The 23,799-nt window shown below is 38.2% G+C and overlaps 2 protein-coding genes across 7 annotated transcripts in view; one reads left to right on the top strand and one right to left on the bottom strand.

The window, feature by feature from the left end:
- MAPK1IP1L (mitogen-activated protein kinase 1 interacting protein 1 like) overlaps window positions 1-23,799 on the top strand; it is a 126,170-nt gene that overhangs the window by 21,410 nt on the left and 80,961 nt on the right. The gene's annotated exons all lie outside the window — the stretch shown is intronic.
- The window catches only part of WDHD1 (WD repeat and HMG-box DNA binding protein 1), an 86,603-nt gene that overhangs the window by 21,304 nt on the left and 41,500 nt on the right, over window positions 1-23,799 (bottom strand). For all 6 annotated transcript variants that reach the window (XM_050798232.1, XM_050798233.1, XM_050798236.1 and 3 more), the window contains 4 exons: window positions 22,937-23,121; window positions 21,073-21,314; window positions 18,658-18,795; window positions 15,449-15,605 (listed from right to left, as the gene is read on the bottom strand). In XM_050798232.1, the coding sequence (XP_050654189.1) occupies window positions 15,449-15,605; window positions 18,658-18,795; window positions 21,073-21,314; window positions 22,937-23,121 (722 nt within the window). The remainder of the gene's footprint in view (window positions 1-15,448; window positions 15,606-18,657; window positions 18,796-21,072; window positions 21,315-22,936; window positions 23,122-23,799) is intronic.

The following is a 23,799-nucleotide window of genomic DNA, read 5'->3' as shown; positions in this document are numbered from 1 at the left end:
ATCCTCCCACCTCAGCCTCCCAAGTAGCTAGGACTACAGACATGTGCCACCATGCCTGGCTAACTTTTGTATTTTTAGTAGAGATGGGGTTTTGCCATGTTGCCCAGGATAGACTCGAACTCCTGGGCTAAAGTGTGCCTCCTGCCTTTGCCTCCCAAAGTGCTGAGATTACAGGCGTGAGCTACCCTGCCCAGCCTCACATATCACTTTATAAAATGACAACCACTAAAAGTCAAATCAGCCCTCTTCATATTTTCCTTAGCAAACTACCCACTTTTAAAACATAAAAACTATACTATTAACACCTGTCATAGAATCCATGTTATCACCAAGATAAATGCTGATGATGCTGCACGTGGAACATACTACTCTAAGGTCAACCACATGCTTGGCTGTAAAGCAAGTCTCAAAATTTTTTAATTGAAATCATACCATGCATATATTCTGAGACCACAGTAAAATGAAAATAGAAATCAATACTGAGGATCTCTCAGAACCACACAAATTACATGGGAAGTAAACAACATACTCCAGAATGACTTTTGAATAAACAATGAAATTAGCAGAAATCAAAACATTCTTTAAAATAAATGAAAACAGACACAACATATCAAAATATATGGGATGCAGCAAAAGCAATGTTAAGAGGAAAGTTTATAGCACCAAACACCTAAATCAAGTTAGAAAGATCTCAAATTAATAATCTAATATGGCATCTAGGGAAACTAGATAACTGAGAACAAACAAACCCGAAAGCTAGCAGAAAAAAAGAAATAACTAAAATCACAGCAGAACTAAACAAAATTGAGACTCAAAAATCCATACAAGGGATCAATAAAACAAAAAAATTGGTTTTTTGAAAGGATAAACAAGATTGATAAACTCCTAGCTAGATTAACAAAGAAAAGAAGAGAGAAGCTCCATATAGGCACAACTAGAAAATGGCAAAGGTGACATTACAACTGATTCCACAGAAATACAAAAGATCCTCACAGACTATTATGAACACTTCTACGTGCACAAACCAGAAAATCTAGAGGCAATGGGCTCACACCTGTAATACAAATACTTTTGGAGGCAAACATGGGAGAATCACTTGAGGTCAGAAGTTTGAGACCAGCCTGGGTAAAATTTTAAAGATTAGCCAGGTGTGATGGTGTGTATCTGTAGTTCTAGCTGCGCAGGAGACAGATAGGAGGATTAATTGAGCCTGGGAGGTTGCAGTGAGCCATGATCATGCCACTGCACTCCGGCCTGGGTGAGACCCTGTTTCAAGAAAAAAAAAAGAGAGAGAGAAAGAAAGAGAAAGTCCTCAAAAGCAATTGTAATAAAAACAAAAATTGACAAGTGGGACCTAATTAGACTAAAGAGCTTCTGCACAGCAAAGAAAATCTAGAGGAAACGGATAAATTCCCGGAAACATAACACTTCCCAAGACTGACTCAGAAAAAAAAGAAATTGTGAACAAGCCAATAATGAGTTCCAAAACTGAATCAGTAATAAATAAAAAACCTATCAACCAAAAAAAGCCCTGGACCAGAGAGATCACAGCTGAATTCTAGATGCACAAAGAACTGGCACCAGTCCTACTAAAATATTCCAAAAAGTCAACTCCTCTCCAAATCACTCTATAAGGCCAGCATTATCCTCATGCCAAAATCTGGCAAAGACACAACAAAAAAAGAAACTACAGGTCAATATCCTTGATGAACAGAGATACAAAAATCTTCAACAAAACACTAGCAAACCAGATCCAGCAGTACTTCAGGAAGTTAACACACCACAACCAGTAGGTTTTATTCCTGGGATGCAAGGTTGGTTCAACATATGCAAATCAATATACACAATTCACTACATCAACAGAATTAAAAACAAAAACCACATGATCATCTCAATAGATGCAGAAAAAGCTTTCAATAAAATTCAACATCCTTTCATAATAAAGACCTTCAACAAACTAGGCATGGAAGGAACATAACTCAAAATAATAAGAGCCATCTATGGCAAACCCACAGACAACATCATATGAATGGGCAAAAGCTGGAAGCATTGCCCTTAAGAACTGGAATAAGACAAGGATGACTGCTCTTTTCACTCATATTCAACAGAGTACCGAAAATCTTAGCCAGAACAATCAAGTAAGACAACAAAATAGGAAAAGAAGTCAAATTATCTCTCTGCTGACTATATGACTCTATAGAATTGCTAAAGGTAAGACTTTGGTAAAGTTTCAGGATACAAAATCAATATACAAAAATCAGTAGCATTTTTATACACCAATAATGTTCGAGCTGAGAGTAAAATCAAGTATGCAATCCCATTTACAATAGTCATACACATACATAAAATACCTAGGAATATATCTAACCAAGGAGGTGAAAGATCTCTACAAGAACTACAAAACACTGTTGAAAGAAATCACGGATAACACAAACAAATGGAAACACATTCCATGCTCATGGATTAGAAGAATCAATATCATTAAAATGACCATACCGTGTCTGCAGCAACCTTGGTTCGCATCGAAGTCCCAGCACCAAGAAAAGAAAAGAAAAGAAACTATACTCTCCAAAGCAATCTATAGATTCAACACTATTCCTATCAAATTATCAATGTCATTTTTCACAGAATTAGAAAAAACTATTCTAAAATTCATATGGAACCAAAAAAGAGCCCAAATAGCCAAAGCTATCTAAAACAAAAAGAACAAAACTGGAGGCATCACATTACCCAACATCAACATCAAACTGTACTTCAAGGCTGGAGAAAAGGAACATGGCACTTGTGCACAAACAGAAACACAGACCAATTGAACAGAATAGGGAACCCAGAAATAAAGCCACACACCTACAACCAACTGATTGATCTTTGAGAAAGCTGACAAAAATAAGCAACTGGGAAACGAATCCCTACTCAATAAATTGTGCTGAGGTAACTGGCTATCCACATGCAGAATGAAACTGGACCCTTACCTATCACCATATGCAAAAATTAACTCAAGATGGATTAAACACTTAAATGTAAGACCTAAGACTATAAAAATCCCAAAAGAAACCTTAGCAAATACCCTTCAGGATATTGGCCTTGGTAAATATTTCATGACTAAGTCCTCAAAAGCAATTGCAACAAAAACAAAAACTGACAAGTGGGACCTAATTAAACTACAGAGCTTCTGCACAGCAAACGAAACTACCAAGAGTAAACAGGTCGGGTGCACTGGCTCACATCTGTAATCCCGGCACCTTGGGAGGCCAAGGCAGGAGGATTACTTGAGCCCAGGAGTTTGAGACCAGCCTGGGCAACAAAGGGAGACCTGTCTCTACAAAAACATTTAAAAATTAGCCAGGTGTGGTGGCATGTGCCTGTAGTCCTGCACAATCCCATTTATAATAGCCATATGCACACACACAAAATACCTAGGATATATCCAACCAAGGAAGTGAAAGATCTCTACAAGAACTACAAAACACTGTTGAAAGAAATCATAGATGACACAACCAAACGGAAAGACATTTGCAGATCCTGAAGTGGGAGGATCACTGAGCCCAGAAAGTTGAGGCTACAGTGAGCCATGATCACACCACTGCACTGTAGCTTGGGTGACAGAGTGAGACTATGCCTCAAAAAAAAAAAAAAAAAAAAAAAAAAGAATGTTAAGAAAATATTCGCAAGCTATGCATCCAACAAAGATCTGATATCCAGAGTCTATAAGGAACTTAAAAAAAAAAAATCAACAGCAAAAAAACAAATATCCCCATTAAAAAGTGGGCAAAGGACATGAACAGACACTTCAAAAGAAGACATACAAGGCTGGGAATGGTGGGTCACACCCATAATCCCAGAACTTCGGGAGGCTGAGGCAGGTGGATCACTTGAACCCAGTAGTTTCAGAACAGCCTGGGCAACATGGCAAGACCCTATCTCTACAAAAAATACAAAAATTAGCCAGGCATGGTGACGCACACCTGTAGTCCCAGCTACTCAAGAGGCTGAGATGGAAGGATCCCTTGAGCCTGGGAGGCTGAGGCGGCAGTGAGCGGTAATTGTACCACTGTACTCCAGCTTAGGTGACAGAGTGAGACCCTGCCTCAAAAAACAAACAAAATAAAAAACCGCAATGAGTTACACCATCTCACACCAGTAAGAATGGTTACTAAAAAGTCGAGGCTGGGCATGGTGACTCAAGCCTATAATCCCAACACTTTGGGGAGCCTGAGGTGGGAGGACTGTAGGAGTTTGAGACCAGCCTGGGCAATATAGCAAGACGCTATCTCTATGGAAAAAATAATTAGCCAGACGTGGTGGCATGTGTCTGTAGTCCTACCTACTCAGGAGGCTGAGGTGGGAGGATCACTGAGCCCAAAAATTCAAGGTTACAGTGAGCTATGTTTGTGCTATTCCACTTCAGCCTGGGCAACAGAGCGAGACCCTGTCTCAAAAAAATGTGGGGAAAAAAAAAAGTCAGAAGAGGAAAAGCTTAAACATTGTGGTGGGGATGTAAATTAGTTCAGCCACTGTGGAAACCACTTTGGAGATTTCTGAAAGAACTAAAAATAGAATTACCATCTGATCCAGCAATCCCGTTATTGAATATATATCCAAAGGAAAATAAATCATTCTACCAAAAAGACACATGCACTCGTATGTTCACTGAAGCACTATTCACAATAGCAAAGACATGGAATCAACCTATGCGCCCATCAAGAGTAGGTTGGATAAAGAAAATGTGGTACACAACACACCATGGATGCCGCCACACAGGTTTTACTTAAAAAAGTAAGATTACGTACTTTGCAGCAACATGGATGCAGCTGGAGGCCATTATCCTAATCAAATTAATGCAGAAACAGAAAACTATATCCTGCATGTTCTCACTTACAAGTGGGAGCTAAACACTGGGTACACATGGACATAAAGACCAAAAAAACAGATACCATGGACTATAAGGAGGGGAGAGAGGGAGGGTGGCAAGGGATGAAAAACTACCTATTGGGTACTATACTCACTACCTGAATGACAGCTTCAATTGTACCCCAGACCTCAGCATCATGCAATATACCCTTGTCACAAACCTGCACATGCACCCCATGAATCTAAAATAAAAGTTAAAATTTTTAAAAAATGTTGGCCAGGCATGGTGGCTCACGCCTGTAATCCCAGTACTTTGGGAGGCTGAGGCGGGCGGATCACGAAGTCAGGAGATGGAGACCATTCTGGCTAACACAGTGAAACCCCATCTCTACTAAAAATATAACAAAAAAATTAGCCGGGCGTGGTGGTGGGCGCCTATAGTACCAGCTACTTGAGAAGCTGAGGCAGGAGAACGGCGTGAACCTGGGAGGCGGAGCTTGCATTGAGCCGAGATCGCGCCACTGCACTCCAGCCTGGGTGACAGAGAGAGACTCAGTCTCAAAAAAAAAAAAAAAAAAAAAGTTGGCCAGGTATGGTGGTGCATGTCTGTAATCCCAGCACTTTGGGGGGTAAGGCAGGCAGATCATTTGAGGCCAGGAGCTTGAGACCAGCCTGGCCAACATGGCAAAAATCCATCTCTACTAAAAATACAAAAATTAGCTGGGTGTGGTGGTGAACGCCTGTAATCCCAGCTACTCGGGAGGGTGAAGCACCAGAATCTCTTGAACCTGGGAAACTGCACTACTGCACTCCAACCTGGGCAACAGAGCAAGACTGTCACCAAAAAAAAAAAAAAAAAGACAATGAAGCATACTCACATTCATCAGTTGAGAATTCTTAGTACTGTTGGTATAAGTTGTCAAAAAAGAGAAAAAAGTCAGGCATGGTAGTGGGCACCTGTAATCCCAGCTATTCAGGAGGCTGAGACAGAAGGATATTGCTTAAGCCAGGAGACCAGCCTGGGCAACACAGCAAAACTCCATTCCAAAAAACAAAGAAAGATGGTGAAATGCCTAATACAGGTTAAGTGTTTATTAGACATTGGTCAGAGTGAAGCAGAACATCCACTATCATTAGAAAGACTATAATCTATATCTACTCTGATAAATGAAAGGTTGCCTTATATGGTAATAGGTCAATGGGTAAGGACTGTCTAAACCTGTTCTGAGTAGGCTATATAAGGCATTCAAACACACCCATCATGAGTAGTACTCTTGCAACTGATTAAAAAACTTTCATTAATCACAGAATGATTTACATATATAGAACTCTTTCAACTTATGTACTCCAATTTATTTATTAGAAAAGCACTGGAAAACCATGACTGCACACTATAAATACCACTGGCAAATTTTATATTTTCATAAAGTCATTTAAAAAGACGAAATCTCTTGTTGAATGCTTACTAATAGTCATCCACTTAATTTATAGTATAGCCTTTTAATCAGGACATTCTTGAAGGGAGATACTAAGTAGAAGCTAGACCCTTGGGCTTAAAAATTTTATAAATATCTTCCAGTATTATCAAATGCCCACTAGAGTAATTAGAAAACAAGTAAGTGACAATATCTAGTATTCTTTTTCAAACTACTCAGGCCCCTTTCTTGTGAGATTCAAATATCTTCCCTTCTTTTTTTTCTGACTATACAATAAAAATACAAATGTTTTTAGAGTTCCAATTTTTTTTGAACATACAATCTCATTTCTTTCTTCCTTCTCTCCTTTTATGATTTTATAAAAAATCTAGTTTTCACCACACAGTATGAGGTGGCAGTGCGTATACCTCAAATTTCAAATAATCTTGTGGCAATTCTGTCATAAATCTCTATTTACAAGAATCACTACTTTACTAGTCATGCAAAATGAAAAAGAGCACGTACGTTCACAAAAGATGAGTCCAAGTACATATATATGTACATTAACAAAATTAGAAGGAACACTGGGAGTAATGTTAATTGCCTAAACATTTTTTTCTAAAATATCATTTTACATGTTTAAATGTTTACATGTTTAAAAACATTTTACAGCTCACTTTATTGATTTACACATAGTAAGCAATTATCACAAAGAAAAAGGAAATATTGAGTAGGATTTTATTAACAGTTACTTTCTAAGCCACATTTACAACAAAGCAGAGCACCAGTCTGCATTTTTTTATCCTTTCCTTAGCTTTAAAGACTTGAACTATAAAAGATGTTTTCTCTGTTAAATATCCCCGCCATAGAAGAATTCAAGGGAAAAACAAATACACTTAAACTGCTAATTTGGTGGGTTTTGGAATTCGACCGGAGTTTCCTGGAAACTATGTGCATAAACCATCTGGAAGAGGAATGTTAAAAAAAAAACAAAACAAACAAACAAAAAAAAAACCTGGTTTACTAAGAAAAACCAACCTGGTTTACAAAAGTGGCTGGGCACAGTGGCTCATGCTTGTAATCCCAGTACATAGGGAGGCTGCGGTAGGCAGATTGCTTGAGCTCAGAAGCTCAAGACCAGCTTGGGCAACACAGTAAAACCTTGTCTCTACAGAAAATACAAAAAATTTGCTAGGCATGGCAGCATGCACCTGTAGCTTTAGTTACTCGGAAGGAAGGCTGAGGATGGAGGATCGCTTGAGCCCAGGAGGCAGAAGTTGCCCAGACTGGAGTGCAGTGGTGTGACTGTAGCCCCCTGCAACTTCTGTCTCAAAAAAAAAAAAAAAAATTACTTCAGTTTGTTTTCAAATTGACCACAAGACCCATATTTTAATTAAAGAAAGAGGTTAAAAATGCCAAAATAATCAGGTGTGGTGGCTCACACCTGTAATATCCCAGCACTTTGAGAGCCAAGGCCGGCAGATCACCTGAGCTCTGGAGATCGAGACTGGGCAACCTGGCAAAACGCTGTCTCTACTAAAAATACAAAAAATTAGCTGGGCATGGTGGCACACGCCTGTAATCCCAGCTACTTGGGAGGCTGAGGCACGAGAATCACTTGAACCCGGGAAGTGGAGGTTGCAGTGAGCTGAGATTGTACCACTGCACCCTAGCCTGGGCAACAGAATGAGACTCTGTCTGGAAAAAAGAAAAGAAAATTAAATTAAATTGAATTAAAAAATGCTAAACTGGAGAAAACTAGGTCCAGTGTCCAAATTAATCTTGCCCCAGCCAGCAAATTTTGTTTTTTCTTCTCTGTTGGACAGAACTCTCTTCTGCATTTGAGGGAACTTTGCTCACATCTCTTTTAAATCACTTATTTGGGAGTAGCATAATGACTTTACAAGCCTACCTCTTCCAGGCCACAGCCTCATTTATCTTTGTGTGGTATAGCACATCTAGTCGGTACTGTAATAAATGCTAATTCAGTGAACGCAACTAGGAAAAAAGTCTAGTTTTCAAGCACATTAAATAACTCTAAACATAAAAAGAAAAACTAAACATAAAAAGAAAGGTCTTTGTTGGTAGAGAGCAAATTAGACTGTAACACAGCAAAATTTATTAACTCTCAGTTATGTATTAACCAGTAGTGTCATGAAAAAACCTTTAGAAGAAACAATACTTGGTAAACTGAAGTTCAATTCAAAAGGGGGTAGGGATGGCACCAATACAGATCAGTAATTTCTCATATTCATAATTTTTTTTTTTTTTGAGACAGAGTTTCGCTCTGTTGCCCAGGCTGGAGTACAGTGACGCAAACTTGGCTCACTGCAACCTCCACCTCCTGAGTTGAAGCGATTCTCTTGCCTCAGCCTCCCAAGTAGCTGGGATTACAGGCATCTGCCACCATGCCTGGCTAATTTTTGTAATTTTAGTAGTGACAGGGTTTCACCATGTTGGCCAGGCTAGTCTCGAACTCCTGACCTCAGGTGATCTGTCTGCCTTGCCCTCCCAAGGTGCTGGGATTACAGGTGCGAGTCACCGCACCCAGGCTCATATTCATAATTAAAGGAAAATAGGAAAATTTTATATTGACAGACAGGGTTTTGCTGTTGCCCAGGCTGTCTGCAAACTTCTGGACTCAAGTGATCCTCCTGCCCGTGTCTTTTTTTTTTTTTTTTTTTTTTTTTTTTTTTTTTTTTTTTTTTTTGAGACGGAGTCTCACGCTGTTGCCCAGGCTGGAGTGCAGTGGCGCGATCTCGGCTCACTGCAAGCTCCGCCTCCCGGGTTCCCGCCATTCTCCTGCCTCAGCCTCCTGAGTAGCTGGGACTACAGGCGCCCGCCACCGCACCCGGCTAATTTTTTGTATTTTTAGTAGAGACGGGGTTTCACTGTGGTCTCGATCTCCTGACCTTGTGATCCGCCCGCCTCGGCCTCCCAAAGTGCTGGGATTACAGGCTTGAGCCACCGCGCCCGGCCGCCCGTGTCTTTTAAGTAGCTGGGATTCAGGTGTGCACCACTGAGGCAGGCTCTCAAATGAAATTTTAAAAATTATTTTTCACAAAATGTACTCTCTTTTAAAGGATCTCTGAACAAAAAGAAAGCATAAATACTACTGAGTTGGGTTAGAAAATGCATTTAAAGTTAAAAGAATAAAGAAAGAGGTATCACTAAGTCACTTGATCTTCACAGAAATTCTGTGAAATGAGTACACTCTGATTTTAGAGATGAGGAAACAGTGGCACAGAGGGTTTAAAGTGTAAATAATACACCAGGGCTACTGAGCGAGGATTTCAGCCAGGATACCACAAGCAGGCAGTGTGACTTGAAAGCTCGAGCTCTGGACCACTAGGCCACATTGCCTTTACAGAGAAGCATGTGATTCGCTATCTTTAAAACAAACAATGAGAGCAAACAGAAGCATTAAAAATGCAAATAAATACGAAGATGAATTTATTTCTTTTTTATTTTAGAGACCAGGTCTCCTTATGTCACACAGGTTGGGGTGCAGGGGCTGTATAACCTTGAACTCCTGGGTTCAAGTCATACCCTTACCTCAGCCTCCCGAGCAGCTGGGACTATAGGCATGTACCACCATGCCTGGCAGGGTCTCTCTATGTTGCCCAGGCTAGTCTCAAATTCCTGGCCTCAAGTGATCCCTCTGCTTTGGCCTCCCAGTGTGTTGGGATTACAGCTGTGAGCCACGAAGCCTGGCCAAAGATGAATTTCTTGCTAGCCAGAATAAGTAAGTTTCTTTAAACAACAGCAGGCTACTAAAAAGTGATTGCAGAATTTTATTCCCTGAACTTCCATGTACCAATATCCACAAAAAGGAAGTAAATCATCTCTAAATATGCCTACATATCAGCAAAACTGGTGTGAAAAGTACAGTAAGCCATACTGAGAAGTGTGGCTTCCAATCTTTGAAAAATATTTAAGGCTAAATACCAAAAAATAATAAATAAATAAATAAATGTTCTACCAAAAAAAGAAAGAAAAATATTCTTATTCAAGTTTATTATTCCAGAATAAAGCCAGGAAAATATAAAAACATTCTGCAGTTATCAATTTATCACATAATATACAAATAAATACATTTCTATCAACAGGACTTTTTAATCTTCTCAGTGCTTCAAATGCCTGTGTAAGATTCCCCTCAGTAATTCAATTATTCTACAAGTTGGTCTTTACAGGAGTATTTATTCTTTCAATCTACTTATCAACTAACTCCCTTTGTTCCTATATTTTAATACAAAAAAATAAGCTTTTTTTTTTTTTTTTTGCCAATAAATAGATGTGTACTCTCTACCAAATTACTTTAATCTTTTTGGACCATAGTTTTCTCATATGTAAAAACTGGAGAGAAGTGCTGAGGGTGAAGAGAGGCAGCAAATAGACCAAAAGAACTTGGTACTTCCCATTCTTTTATTCCTGTAGGGCTGCTGAGCTATTATAAAGGGTCTAGGAATGCACACAAACACCATGAATTGTCTGTAGACCAAATACAAAACTAGTTTCCACTTTACATACTAAAATATTCACATGTATGCAGATAATGTGATTTGTAAATACAATTTTATATTAAAATAAAATTTTTAGGTCTACAGAAGCTTACGTTATCATGCCTGTAATCCCAGCACTTTGGGAGGCCAAGGTGGGAGGATCACTCGAGGTTAGTTCAAGAAAAGCCTAGGGAACATAGCAAGACTGTCTCAATAAAGAAATATTATTTATTAGCTGATACTAAATGTAGAGTTACTAGAGCTACTATCATTTGCAGGCATGAATTGTTCAACATTTAAAAAGGACTCTTGTTCAAGTCCAGCCTGGATAACGTAGGGAGATCCTGTTTCTAAATAAATAAACAAAAGGGGCTCTTATATTTGAAAATGTCAGGAGCTACTAGTAGAGATGGGTTCTAAAATCCTTCTAAATCTAAAAGCTGTAATTTAGAGTCCATTATTTCTTTACCCATCATTGAATATAACAGTTTGTTACTAGCTGTAATTATCGTAGTTTTTAACAAGTTAAAATTCTTTACAAATCTTAAATAAAAAGCAGGTAAAAAATGTGTCCCAAAGGGTTGTGCGAAAAAAAAAAAAAAGCATATAAGAAAAAAAAGCCAGCTGGATAAATTACTAAGGATGTGAAAACTGCAACTGATGAAATATTTGTAATATTAAATTAAATGAAAAAGCAAAATTATTCATTGCAGATGACTAATTTCATATATTGCAAATAAATAATTTCATATACCTCCTTAAGATAATGACATTCACTAACAAAATGAATAATCTTACTTGAATAAGCATTAGGCAGAATAGTAAAAATCCTCATAGGTTCAAACCTTAACCTACTATTAAGACAGACTGTGAATTCTTTAATTCAAATTACTAAACTAATTAGATTCCTGAAAACGGACTTGCAAGAAATCCCTGAGAACAACCTACACTATAAGAACTATTAAAAATAGTGGATGTGGCTTGGCACAAGGCTTATACCTATAATCCCAGCACTTTGGAAGGCTGATGCAAGACGGTCAGTTGAGGCCAGGAATTTGAGATCAATCTGGGCAAGATGGTGAGACCTCATCTTTACAAAGTATTTTTAAAAATTAGCCAGGTGTGGTAGCCTGTGCCTGTAGCTCCACCTACTCAGGAGACTGAGGTGCGAGGATCACTTGAGCCCAGGAGTTCAAGGCTGCAGTGAGCTATGACTCAACCACTGCAATCGTAGAGCCAGTGACACCCTGGCTCTAAAATAAAAAGAAAAAAAGAAGTTAATGAATATACATCTTCTAATACTAAATATGTCAATTTTAGAATGTAATATTCAGTGATTACAACTATAAAGGCAAAACACACAGAAATAACCAGCAATTCCTCTGTAGTTCTCTACTAATTCAATTCTGCATTCTCTGAGACTATATGTCTTTTCTTCTCAAACATCCCACAATGCCAACCACTGTCTCTAGAAATAACTGAATTCTGCTTCTGCTCCATGATCTGCCAACAAAACAGAAGCCAAAAACAGAAGATAGGAATTTGTTACCTTTCAGCTACCAAATCTATCTGCATTTGTGCCTCTTTTTTTCCCTTCCACAACTGATAAAATGTCTATTTTCCTATTTTAGACAGCTCATCTAAAAACTACTACTTTTTTTTCTTTTTAAGATTTCATTCCTGGCCGGGCGCGGTGGCTCAAGCCTGTAATCCCAGCACTTTGGGAGGCCGAGGCGGGCGGATCACAAGGTCTGGAGATCGAGACCATCCTGGCTAACACGGTGAAACCCCGTCTCTACTAAAAAATACAAAAAACTAGCCGGGCGAGGTGGCGGGCGCCTGTAGTCCCAGCTACTCGGGAGGCTGAGGCAGGAGAATGGCGTGAACCCGGGAGGCGGAGGCTGCAGTGAGCTGAGATCCGGCCACTGCACTCCAGCCTGGGTGACAGAGCAACACTCCGTCTCAAAAAAAAAAAAAAAAAAAAAAAAAAAAAAGATTTCATTCCTTTCATTGGATCCTTCTTTTAAATTGCCAATCTTATCTTCTTTACTAAATTCATTGCCAAAAGATTACAAAAACGCTGTAGAGCCACCTAAGCTAAAAAATCTCTTCAAAGACTTTTTATCCTCCCTTAGGTGCCACCCCAAATCTTTGCTTCTCTTCACGCCAAAGTTCCTTTTTTTTTTTTGAGATAGGTTCTCTGTCGCCTAGGCAGGAGTGCAGAGGCGTGATCATGGCTCACTGTAACCTCAAACCTCCTGGGCTCAAGTGATCCTCCCCTCTCAGCCTCTCAAGTAACAGAGACTATAGGCGTGTGCCATCATGCCTGGGTAATTAAAAAAACATTTTTTGTAGAAACTGGGTCTCACTATGTTGCCCAGGCTAGTCTCGAACTCCTCCCGCCTTGGGCTCCCAAAGTGTTGGGATTACAGGCGTGAGCCACCTCGCCTGGCCCAATAGTCAAATTTCTTGATAAGAGTTATCCACATATTCTACTTTCATTTCTGTACCTCCCATGCCCACCCCAATCTGGAATTTAACATTTTATCACTTTGTATCAGAGTCACCGTTAACCTCCATGTAGCCAAATTAAGAAGTCTTTCTTGGGTGCAGCACGCCAACATGGCACATGTATACATATGTAACAAACCTGCACGTTGTGCACATGTACCCTAGAACTTAAAGCATAATAAAAAATAAATAAATTAATTAATTAATTAAAAAAAAAAACAAGTCTTCTTGAACTTCTGGCCTTATCTGATTTAGTTTATTGAATTGCTGCTTTGTTTAAAAATTCAATTTATTTAACTTTTGAACTAGTAATTCAAAGTTACATGCTCAATTTACATGCTTAAAAAGTATAAAAATGAATACAGAGAAAAGTCTCCTATACTATCCACTGAGTTTCTTTCTGTGAGGTAACTATCATTGTTAGTTTCCTTTTTATTCTTCTAGGAATTCTTTTGCATATGTAAAGCAAATACAATTACATATTCTTATTCTTTCCCCACTTTTACACAAATGGTATTTCTCTTAATACATCTTGTAGATTTTTCTGTATCATTACATAGTGTCCTCATCCTTTTTAACAGCTTTGTCAAGATATGATTCACATATTGAATTCACAGAGAATGTACCAGCCATATCATATGGTAAGTATACAATTCAGCCAGGCACGGTGGCTCATGCCTGTAATCCCAACACTTTGGGAGGCTGAGGCGGGAAGATCCCTTGAGCCCATGAATTTGAGAACAGCCTAGGCAACATGGTGAAACCCTGCCTCTACAAAAAGTAGCTGGGTGTAGTGGTGCGAGCCTGTAGTCCCAGCTACTTGGGAAGCTAAGGTGGGAGGATTGCTTGAGCCTAGGATGTCACTGCTGAAGTGAGCCTGAAGTGAGCCATAATCAGGCCACTGTGCTCTAGCCTGGGTGACAGAGTGAGACTCTGTCTCAAAAAAAAAAAAAAAAAAACCAGTATGTAATTCAGTGGTTTTTTGTATATTCACAGAATTGTGCATCTATCACCACTAATTTCTGAACATTTTCATCACCCCAAAAAGAAATCCCATGCCATGCCCAACCAATGTATTATTTCTTACATGTGCCAGCAGCAGTACTTCCCAAACTTTAATGTGCGCACGAATCAACATAAAATACTATTAGTCCAGGGCCAGGTGTGATGGCTCACGCCTGTAATCCCAACACTTTGGGTGGATCACTTGAGGTCAAGAGATCAAGACCAGCCTGGCCAACATGGTGAAATCCTGTCTCTACAAAAAATACAAAAATTAGCTGGGCATGGTGGCACATGCCTATGTAATCTCAGCTACTGGGGAGGCTGAGGTAGAAGAATCGCTTGAACTCAAGAAGTGGAGGTTGTAGTGAACTGAGATCACACCACTGCACTCCAGCCTAGGTGACAGAGACTCAAAAAAAAAAGAATTCGGCTGGGTGCGGTGGCTCATGCCTGTAATTCCAGCACTTTGGGAGACTGAGGTGGGCGGATCACGAGGTCAGGAGATTGAGACCATCCTGGCTAACACAGTGAAACCCCCTCTCTACTAAAAATACAAAAAAAATTAACCAGGCGTTGTGGTGCGTGCCTATAATCCCAGCTACTGGGGAGGCTGAGGCAGGAGAATGGCGTGATCCTGGGAGGTGGAGCTTGCAGTGAGCCGCGATCATGCCACTGCACTCCAGCCTGGGCAACAGGGCAAGACTCTGTCTCAAAAAAAAAAAAATTCTATTAGTCCTTCCTCCTATTATAATAATTAAGCAAAACATCTCAAAAAGCAGCTTCATTATATATTTCAACTCTCAATTGAATATATATTCAGTTTTATCAGTTTTATTTTCCATTTCTACTTTTATATTGATTATTTTATTAAAATAAAAGACAATAATAAAAGGTGAAATGCCATGTTTAACCAGAATTCCTCTCCCTGTGTGGCTGAAATGATGGTAAGGTCACCCTAATTATTTCTATTTCATTCAACATGTTTCAAGTAAAGCAAGTGACTAAAAACTTCAGAGTGAATATGAACAAATTCCTAATTTAGTGACTATAGAAAGCAAATAATTGGACTAAGATAAAAGACAAATACACTTAAAGAGCCTGACAAAAAGAAATTCAAAATACTTTTAAAAAAGAGTCAACTTCAGACTTCTTTTAATAGCCTACCTTAGTTGCTGGGGATTTTCATGGATACCAACCACCCAGTAGTGATCAGATTTTCCTTTGCAGTGCTCTCTTGTATTACATACAGGAGTCCATGTATTACCAAGTCCTCTGTTAAGCATTCGAACAATTCCTTCTGAATCCACGTAACAAGGGGTACCTAAACACCAACAGAAAAAGAAATCACTTGGAGACATAGCTACATGTTGTTAAAGAAACCCTATTTCAAATATATTATACATACCAAGGATTCAACTTTGCTTTCAAAAGCAAAACACAAAACAGAAGCAAATAATCTAAGATTATTTACTGTAAAATTTCATTAACCATATAGAGTAAGACCTAACAGAAAAAAGAAAAAAAATTGTATTTGATATGACTAAAATTTACACAAATAATGTGAAAAAACTGAGTTTCAGTGAAAACTATGCCACCTGCTGGAAGATAATAATAATTTTATTTATTTCTTTATTTATTTATTTATTATTATTTTTTTTCGAGATGGAGTCTCGCTCTGTTGCCCAGGCTGGAGTGCAGTGGCATGATCTCGGCTCACTGCAAGCTCCGCCTCCTGGGTTCATGCCATTCTCCTGCCTCAGCCTCCAGAGTAGCTGGAGTACAGGCACCCGCCACCACACCTGGCTAATTTTTTTTTGTATTTTTAGTAGAGACAGGGTTTCACCGTGTTAACCAAGTTGGTCTCGATTTCCTGACCTCGTGATCCGCCTGCCTCGGACTCCCGAAGTGCTGGGATTACAGGCGTGAGCCACTGTGCCTGACCGATAATAATTTTAAAGCCAATTTTAGCAAAATATTAAACATGAATGAGAAGGTTCCCGGTTGAGAAATATTTAGAAAAATGATCAAAACCTGATACAAGGTGATCTTTATGAAATTTATCTTTAGTACTCTTCTTCCTCTCTCTTCTTTTTGTTGGCCTTGTTACTATTCTGTCCCCAACTACTGGGTAAGCAATTCTTACCTAGTAAAACAGAAGCATTCTTGTTTTCCACCTATTCTGCTTCCAACTCAGGAAATCTGTGGCAAATTGCCTGATCCTCCCTTTTCTTATCTGTGGCTTCATACCCCCCTTACTCTGCAAACATCAGTTTCCTCAGGGTCTGGATCTAATTGGTACTTGGGAGAAAAAAATCTATACAAATGGAAGTTATCAATGGTTCATATTATTAAAGCCTGAGTGACTAACATCAAAACAGAAAACACATCTAGAAATGGTTGATATTTTAAACAGAAAGTGGAGTTTCCAGCAATGTAAATGAAGAATGAATATCTCCAAAAAGAGAAATACCTAAGTCCCCATGAGATAGAGTTGACTGGTGATTTAAAATAAGGTACTCCTGGGCCAGGTGCAGTGGCTCACTCCTGTAATCCCAGCACTTTGAGAGGCCAAGGCAGGTGGATCACCTCAGGCCAGGAGTTCGAAACCAGCCTAGCCAACATGTTGAAATCCCATCTCTACTAAAAATGCAAAATTAGCCAGGCGTGGTGGCACGTGCCTGTAGTCACAGCTACTTGGGAGGCTGAGGCATGAGAATCACTTGAACCCAGAAGACAGAGGTGGTAGTGATCTGAGATCGCATCACTGCAGTCCAGCCTGGGTGACAGAGTGAGACTCTGCATAGAAAAAAATGCAAACACAAAAACAAATAAAATAAGGTACTCCTCAGTGTGTTTCAGATCATCTGTCATAAGCCTCTAGAATTTGGTCTAAAATAGCACTTATCCAAAATAAATACCATGTGAGCCAAAAGTGTAATTTTTAATTTCCTAGTGCCACATTAAAAAAGAAAAATGGCTACATACCATGTATCTGAACAACAAAAAAATTAAATGAAAAAATTTAGGCTGGGGGTAGTGGCTCATGCCTGTAATCCCAGCACTTTAGGAAGTCAAGGCAGGTGGATCACCTGAGGTCAGGAGTTCAAGACCAGCCTGGCCAGCATGGTGAAACCCTGTCTCTATTAAAAATACAAAAATTAGCCGGGTGTGGTGATGCAAGCCTATAATCCCAGCTACTCAGAAGGCTGAGGCAGGAGAACTGCTTGAACCCAGGAGGCAGAGGTTGCAGTAAGCTGATATTGCATCATTGCACTCCAGCCTGGGCAACAGAGCAAGACTCCTAATTTATTCCTTAAAAAAAAAATATATATATATATATATATTTAAATAGAGATGGGATCTCAGTATATTGTCCAGTCTGGTCTTGAACTCCTGGGCTCAAGTGATCCTGCTGCCTCGGCCTCCCAGAGTGCTGGGATTGTAGGCATGAGCCATCATGCCCAGCCAAAAAAAAAATTTTTTTAAAGAAAAAAGGTGAAATTAATGTTAATAATACATTTTATTTCATTGAAGGTATCTCAAATATTATCATTTAACAGGTAATCAATGTTAAAAAATTGTTGATTTTTATATTTTTTTCATGGTAAGTCTTCAAAATCCAGAGAGTATTTTATACATACAAGCACATCTCAGCCATATTTCAAGTGCTCAATAGACATACATACTAGTTATTGTAATAAACAGTGAAGTTCTAGAAAATTCTGTTTTGTGTATGATCTGCTGGAAAAGACACAATTTATTATTGATTTGTATCACCTCCTTGCTATTTAATAAACTTTCAGAAAAATATATTTTCCTCTTTGTAAGTTTTCTAATGAGAATTATCATGAAGAGAGATCTTAGCCGGGTGCAGTTCCTCACGCCTGTAATCCCAGCACTTTAGGAGGCCAAGGTGGGCGGATCACTTGAGCCTAGGAGTTTGAGACCAGCCTGGACAACATGGCAAAACCCTATCTCTACAAAAAATACAAAAATTAGCTGGGCACGGTGGCATACACCTGAAGTCCCAGCTACTAAGGAGGCTGAGGTAGGAAGATGGCTTGAGCCCAGGAGGTGGAGGTTGCAGTGAGCTGAGATCATTCTACTGCACTCCAGCCTGGACAACAGAGCCAGACCCTCTCGCAAAAGAACATAAAAATAAAAGCAAGATCTAGTACATAAAATAATGGCTACCTTGCCTAAAGATTGCAGTTCCCAATTCTGCCAACATATTAAAATAGAAATTTAAAATATAAAATAGCGATAATTTATCCTTAAAGAAATTAGGAATAAAACAATGAAATAATTTTCTTCTTGAAGAATATCTTAACACTTTCTATTATACTTGTTTTTTTTAAACAAATTTATCTTGCCTTCAGCTGAAAACCCAATCCATGCAAGGTAGGATTTCCTTGTAAGAGGAAGAGAGTCACCATGCACAATTTGTTTTTTCTTTTTCCCCAGCTCTAGCAGTTGAACTCCAAGGCACTGATCCCCATCAAATCCTGTACCTAATGAGAAAATGTAAATATAAATCAGGCATTAAAGGTTATCCAACTATAATGCAGTCTACATTATTTTCTGTGAATTGATTTTGTGGTAAATTACTAGACTGACTAGCGCTACTTTTTATGAATAACCCATCTAACTGAGGCATCATTCAGGTATTAGAAACAGAGTAAGATGTTACACGGACTATTCAGACAAAGTCCTTATAAGTGGGCATTTATTCACTCAAGAAATATTTACAGAAAGCTTACTACATGCCAGCATTGGCCTAGATCCTAGAGCTACAGCAATAAACAAAGTCACTGCTCTCATTAAATTCAAATTTCAGGTAGAAGACAAATTAAAAAACACAAAATGAACAAAAAAAGTTATCAAAAAGTTAAAATAATGTGATACAGAATGTCAGAGTGGTTTGTTAGACTGGTTAGTCAGAAGTGGCCTCTCAGAAAGTAAAGTTTAAGTTAAGACATGAACTGCAAGCTGGAGCCTGCCATGCAAACATTAGGGAAGGAACATGAAAGTGGATGGAGGGAACAGCTAATGCAAAGTCCTAAGGCAGGAAGAATAGAGGGCTCAAAGAACACAAAGAGGCAGTATGGCCAGAACATGGTAATGAGAAACAATGGTAAGACATGAGGTTGAAGAGGCAGGCAAAGGTCAGATTATACGGGATCAGTAGATCACCTTGACAGCTATCAGAAGTTTGAGTTTGATTCTAAAAGTGAAGGAAAGTCCGACAGATTTGAGAAGAGGAGCATGATCTATGTTTTTAAAAGATTACCTAGGCTGCTGTGTGGAGAATGGACTGTGGAAGGCAAGAATTGAAGCTAAAAGACTAGTTAGGAGACTACTATGACAGTCTAAGAGATGACATCTAGGTTGCATTAGCGGAAGAAATGAAAAGAGACAAATTTAGAATGTGTTATTCCATAGAATTGACATGATGATATAATTTTACCGTTGGAGTTGATGCAGGGGAAATGGAAAGAGAAGAATCAAAGATAATTTTCAGATTTTTGGCTTCAGCCACTAGATTGCTAGTAGGCCATTTACTAAGATGGGGAAACTACGTAAGAAGCAAGTTTGGAAGGAAAAAAATCATTTTTTATTGTGAGTAAATTAAGTCTGAAATGTCTGTCCAAACTCTAAATAGATTTCAAGTGGGTAACTGGATGTGTAAGTCTGGAGACACAGGAGAGGGTAGGGTTGGTGCTATCAACTTAAAAGTCATAGACACTGAGATGTATTTAAAGCCATGGATTATGATAAAATCCCCCAGGGTGGTTTCTCAAACTGCATTTTTTTGACCTATGAGTCATGGAATCAAGTTTAAGTTGCAACTAGCATTTAAAAAAATGAAATAAAAAAATTTAAACTGAAATCAAAGAGTAAACATTGTCTATGAGACTTTTATTTCAGTTACATTTGCAGATATTTATAGAACAGTTATACAGAATATATTTCTTTTCTTCTTTTTTTTCTTTTTAAAATAGAAACAGTGGCTTGCTATTGTTATCCACGCTGGTCTTGAACTCCTGGGCTCAAGTAACCCTCCCGTCTCGGCCTCCCAAAGTGCTGAGATTACAGGTGTGAGCCACCACACCTGGTCCAGAATCTATGAATCTATGTCTTACTGTGGCAAAGCAGACAAAAAGACTGAAAGACCCCTGACCTAGAGAGTAGTAGAGAAAAAGGGGATACACTCCAGCTAAAAGGTAGAGACAACAAAAAAGTAAAGAGGGAGTTGCCAGTGAGGAAAAACATTGAAAGTATGATGTCACAGAAGTCATGAGAAGAAGGTATTTTCAATGGAATTATTTTTTTAAAAAGCACAGAGATTATCAGTTACCTTGATAAGACCGTCTTAGCATAATGATGGGGACTGAAGAAAGACATGAGGGGAGGAAAAGGAGGCAGCAGCTTTTAAAAAGTGTCACATTCAGAGTTTTTTGGCCCTTCCTACTAGGAGTTATTTTTATGGAATTTCAATGCTGAAAGTTCTCTGGTCGTGCTTGCCAAATGGTAAGATTTAGACATGGAAGTAATTAACCAAATTCCACCTTGGAATTCTCTCTATAATATAGTTCTATTAAGAAAACATTTTCATTTTTATTGATACTAGTAAACACAACAAAATTCTCTACATGTAAAGATCACACTGATTCAAAAGGAAGTATATAATCCAAGACAAAAAGAGTAACAAAAATGCAAAAAAGCTCAAGTGATTTCCATTTTACTTCAAGTCATAGTAAAATCATAAAAGACTGAAAAAAATCTACCTCTGTGATAAACAATGAAAAGCTGTTCTCCATGTCCTGCCATTGACACCACAGGTCCAGCAAGGCTGAATACCTCTTTCTGAACCCCTCCAATAGTAAACAATCGAAGAAGCAGGGCACTAGTTGCGGCAGCAGCCCATCCTTGACCGAGACATATGGCTTCGATATCCTCATTCTGAGGCAAGTCTATTATCCACTCTTTGCTTGAATCCCAAGAACTAAAGTGCAGGCAGTGAAGCTTGCTAAAAATTAAAACAAGACAAAAACAATCAAACTTTCATATGAGAGAGAGATATATATATAAAATAAGTAATCATGATATTCAACTACAAAACTAAATAGTTTACTTTCTATTACACACGGCATAAGAAGTTGCTTTAAAAAAGTAATTATGAAATACCCTTAAAATGAAATATATTATCTTTCCAGCCTTTTTTCTTTGCACATACATATATGTAAGTTATTATTATATGAAATGGAGTTTTGCTCTGTCACTCAGGCTGGAGTACAATGGCATGATTTCTGCTCACTGCAACCTCCAACTCCCGGGTTTAAGCAATTCTCCTGTCTCTTGCCTCAGCCTCCCAAATAGCTAGGACTACAGGTGGGTGCCACCACATCTGGTTAATTTTTGTATTTTTAGTAGAGACACAGTTTCACCATGTTAGTCAGGCTGGTCTCAAACTCTTGACTTCAGGTCATCTGTCTGCCTTGGCCTCCGAAAGTGCTGGGATTACAGGCATAAGACACCGTGCCCAGCCTGAAGGATACGAATTTCAAGTCACATAGAAGATAGAGTAAAATCCATGAAGTGTATCAGTACTATAATCAGCTGAAGAAGGGATCAAGAGAGGGCAATCTCTTCATTAACAAAAAGCTGAAAAAATATTTTCTTTTCTTTTAAAAAGAAAAACATTCTGCACCCATTGCTTTCCCATCATAATTTTTTTCTTGACATCTATCTACCTATTTATTTACCTACCTACTTATCAAAACATGTAAACATCCAAAACACATTAAGTAGAAAAAGCAAACGGGTGACTAGTACATTTTTTGGTTTGTTTTTCCGGTTTTTTTTTTTTTCCTTTCTCGAAGAGAGATTTTAAATCTAATCCATAGTGACAGAAATGTAGATTAACAGTTGGCCAAGGCTAGGGTTGAATTAAGTGCAAAGGGATATAAGAAAACAATTTCAGGTGATAAAGACACAATGACAAATATCTAGACTAATAGTTGGCCAAGGCTAGGGTTGAACTAACTGCAAAGGGATATAAGAAAACATTTTCAAGTGATAAAGAACATTCTATATTTGATTGTGGTAGGCGTTATGTGTATATACACCTTTGTGAACTCATCAAATGGGTGCATTTTATTGTAAATAAATTACATTTCAATAAAGTAAATTAAAATAAGGGAGGTTCAAATAGAAAGAAATCTGGAAGGATACATATCAAATTGTTAATAACAGTTATATCTGAGAGTAGAATTCTGAGAGGAGCTTTCATTTTCTGAAACTTCTATACTGTATACTGTTTTTTTTTCCTCTACAATGTATGTATATTACTCTTACAATAGCAAAAAAAAAAAAAGCACTTAACAATGTAAAAAAAATCCCATCTCTTGCATTACTAACCATGCCATGTCATTTTGCTATGTAGTTAGAGCGTGTAATGAGGGAACCATTAGGGCAAAAACAGACATATGTTCTGAGGTATTTTGGGTGTGCTGGTGTTTGTACCAAACTCTTCTGAAATTTCATACTACAAAAAATAAATTTTGTTTTATTAACTTTTTGTCTTTAATTTCAACAACTTTATCTAACAGTTTAACAGTGCCAAATTCTTCCTAAAAATCTTGAGTTTACCTTGCTAGTTCATCAGTGCTTTCACATGCCAACAAAATAGCTTCGTGAGAAAGATCTGCTATTGTATAATTCAAAGTGTTTGATAAGTGTGTTGCATGGTGTATGGAGGAATCATGGAACTCCACATCTATGGCATTGTCTTGCTCATCATTATAGCAGCGAATAATTCCAATAGAGTTCCACACCTACAAACAGGTAAGATTAAATATAAGTCTGAGAAAAACTAAAGCTCCTAGAATCAGTAAGCCACAGTAGTACAAATTAACAAATATTATAATTAAATCTGTATTAAGATTTAGGTTTTGGGAGCTACTACATCTCATCTATCTCTAAATAGTTTCTGATAGGAGTCATAATACCGGAGCTACAATTACTTATTATTTTCTTCATGAGAATAAGATACATATATACTTATTAATTAGCAAATGGAGTATTTAATAATATTTAAAAATAAATTACATGACTGTTCCTTTAAAAGTACATTAGAGTTGGTCTTTGAACAACCAAACCATTAAATTCCTCAAAAGAAACATTTCAAAAATTGAGTTTTCTTACAAATATGAATGCAAATAACAACAGACTTTTTTCCTATTCTAACTAGTTATTCTATGATAAAATAAATATATACATTTTAAGAAAACATAATTTTTTTTTTTTTGAGACAGAGTTTCGCTGTCACCCAAGCTGGAGTGCAGTGGCATGATCTCGACTCACTGCAACCTCTGCCTCCTGGATTCAAGCGATTCTCCTCCCTCAGCCTCCTGTGTAGCTGTAGTTACAAGTGCGTGCCACCACATCCAGCTAATTTCTGTATTTTTTTAAATAGAGATAGGGTGTTTCACCATGTTGGCCAGGCTGGTCTC

The sequence above is a fragment of the Macaca thibetana genome, chromosome 7 (genome assembly GCF_024542745.1).
Source record: "Macaca thibetana thibetana isolate TM-01 chromosome 7, ASM2454274v1, whole genome shotgun sequence".
NCBI lineage: Eukaryota > Metazoa > Chordata > Mammalia > Primates > Cercopithecidae > Macaca > Macaca thibetana.
Note: the sequence above shows the minus strand (reverse complement) of the source record. Positions and strands in the feature narration are given on the sequence as shown.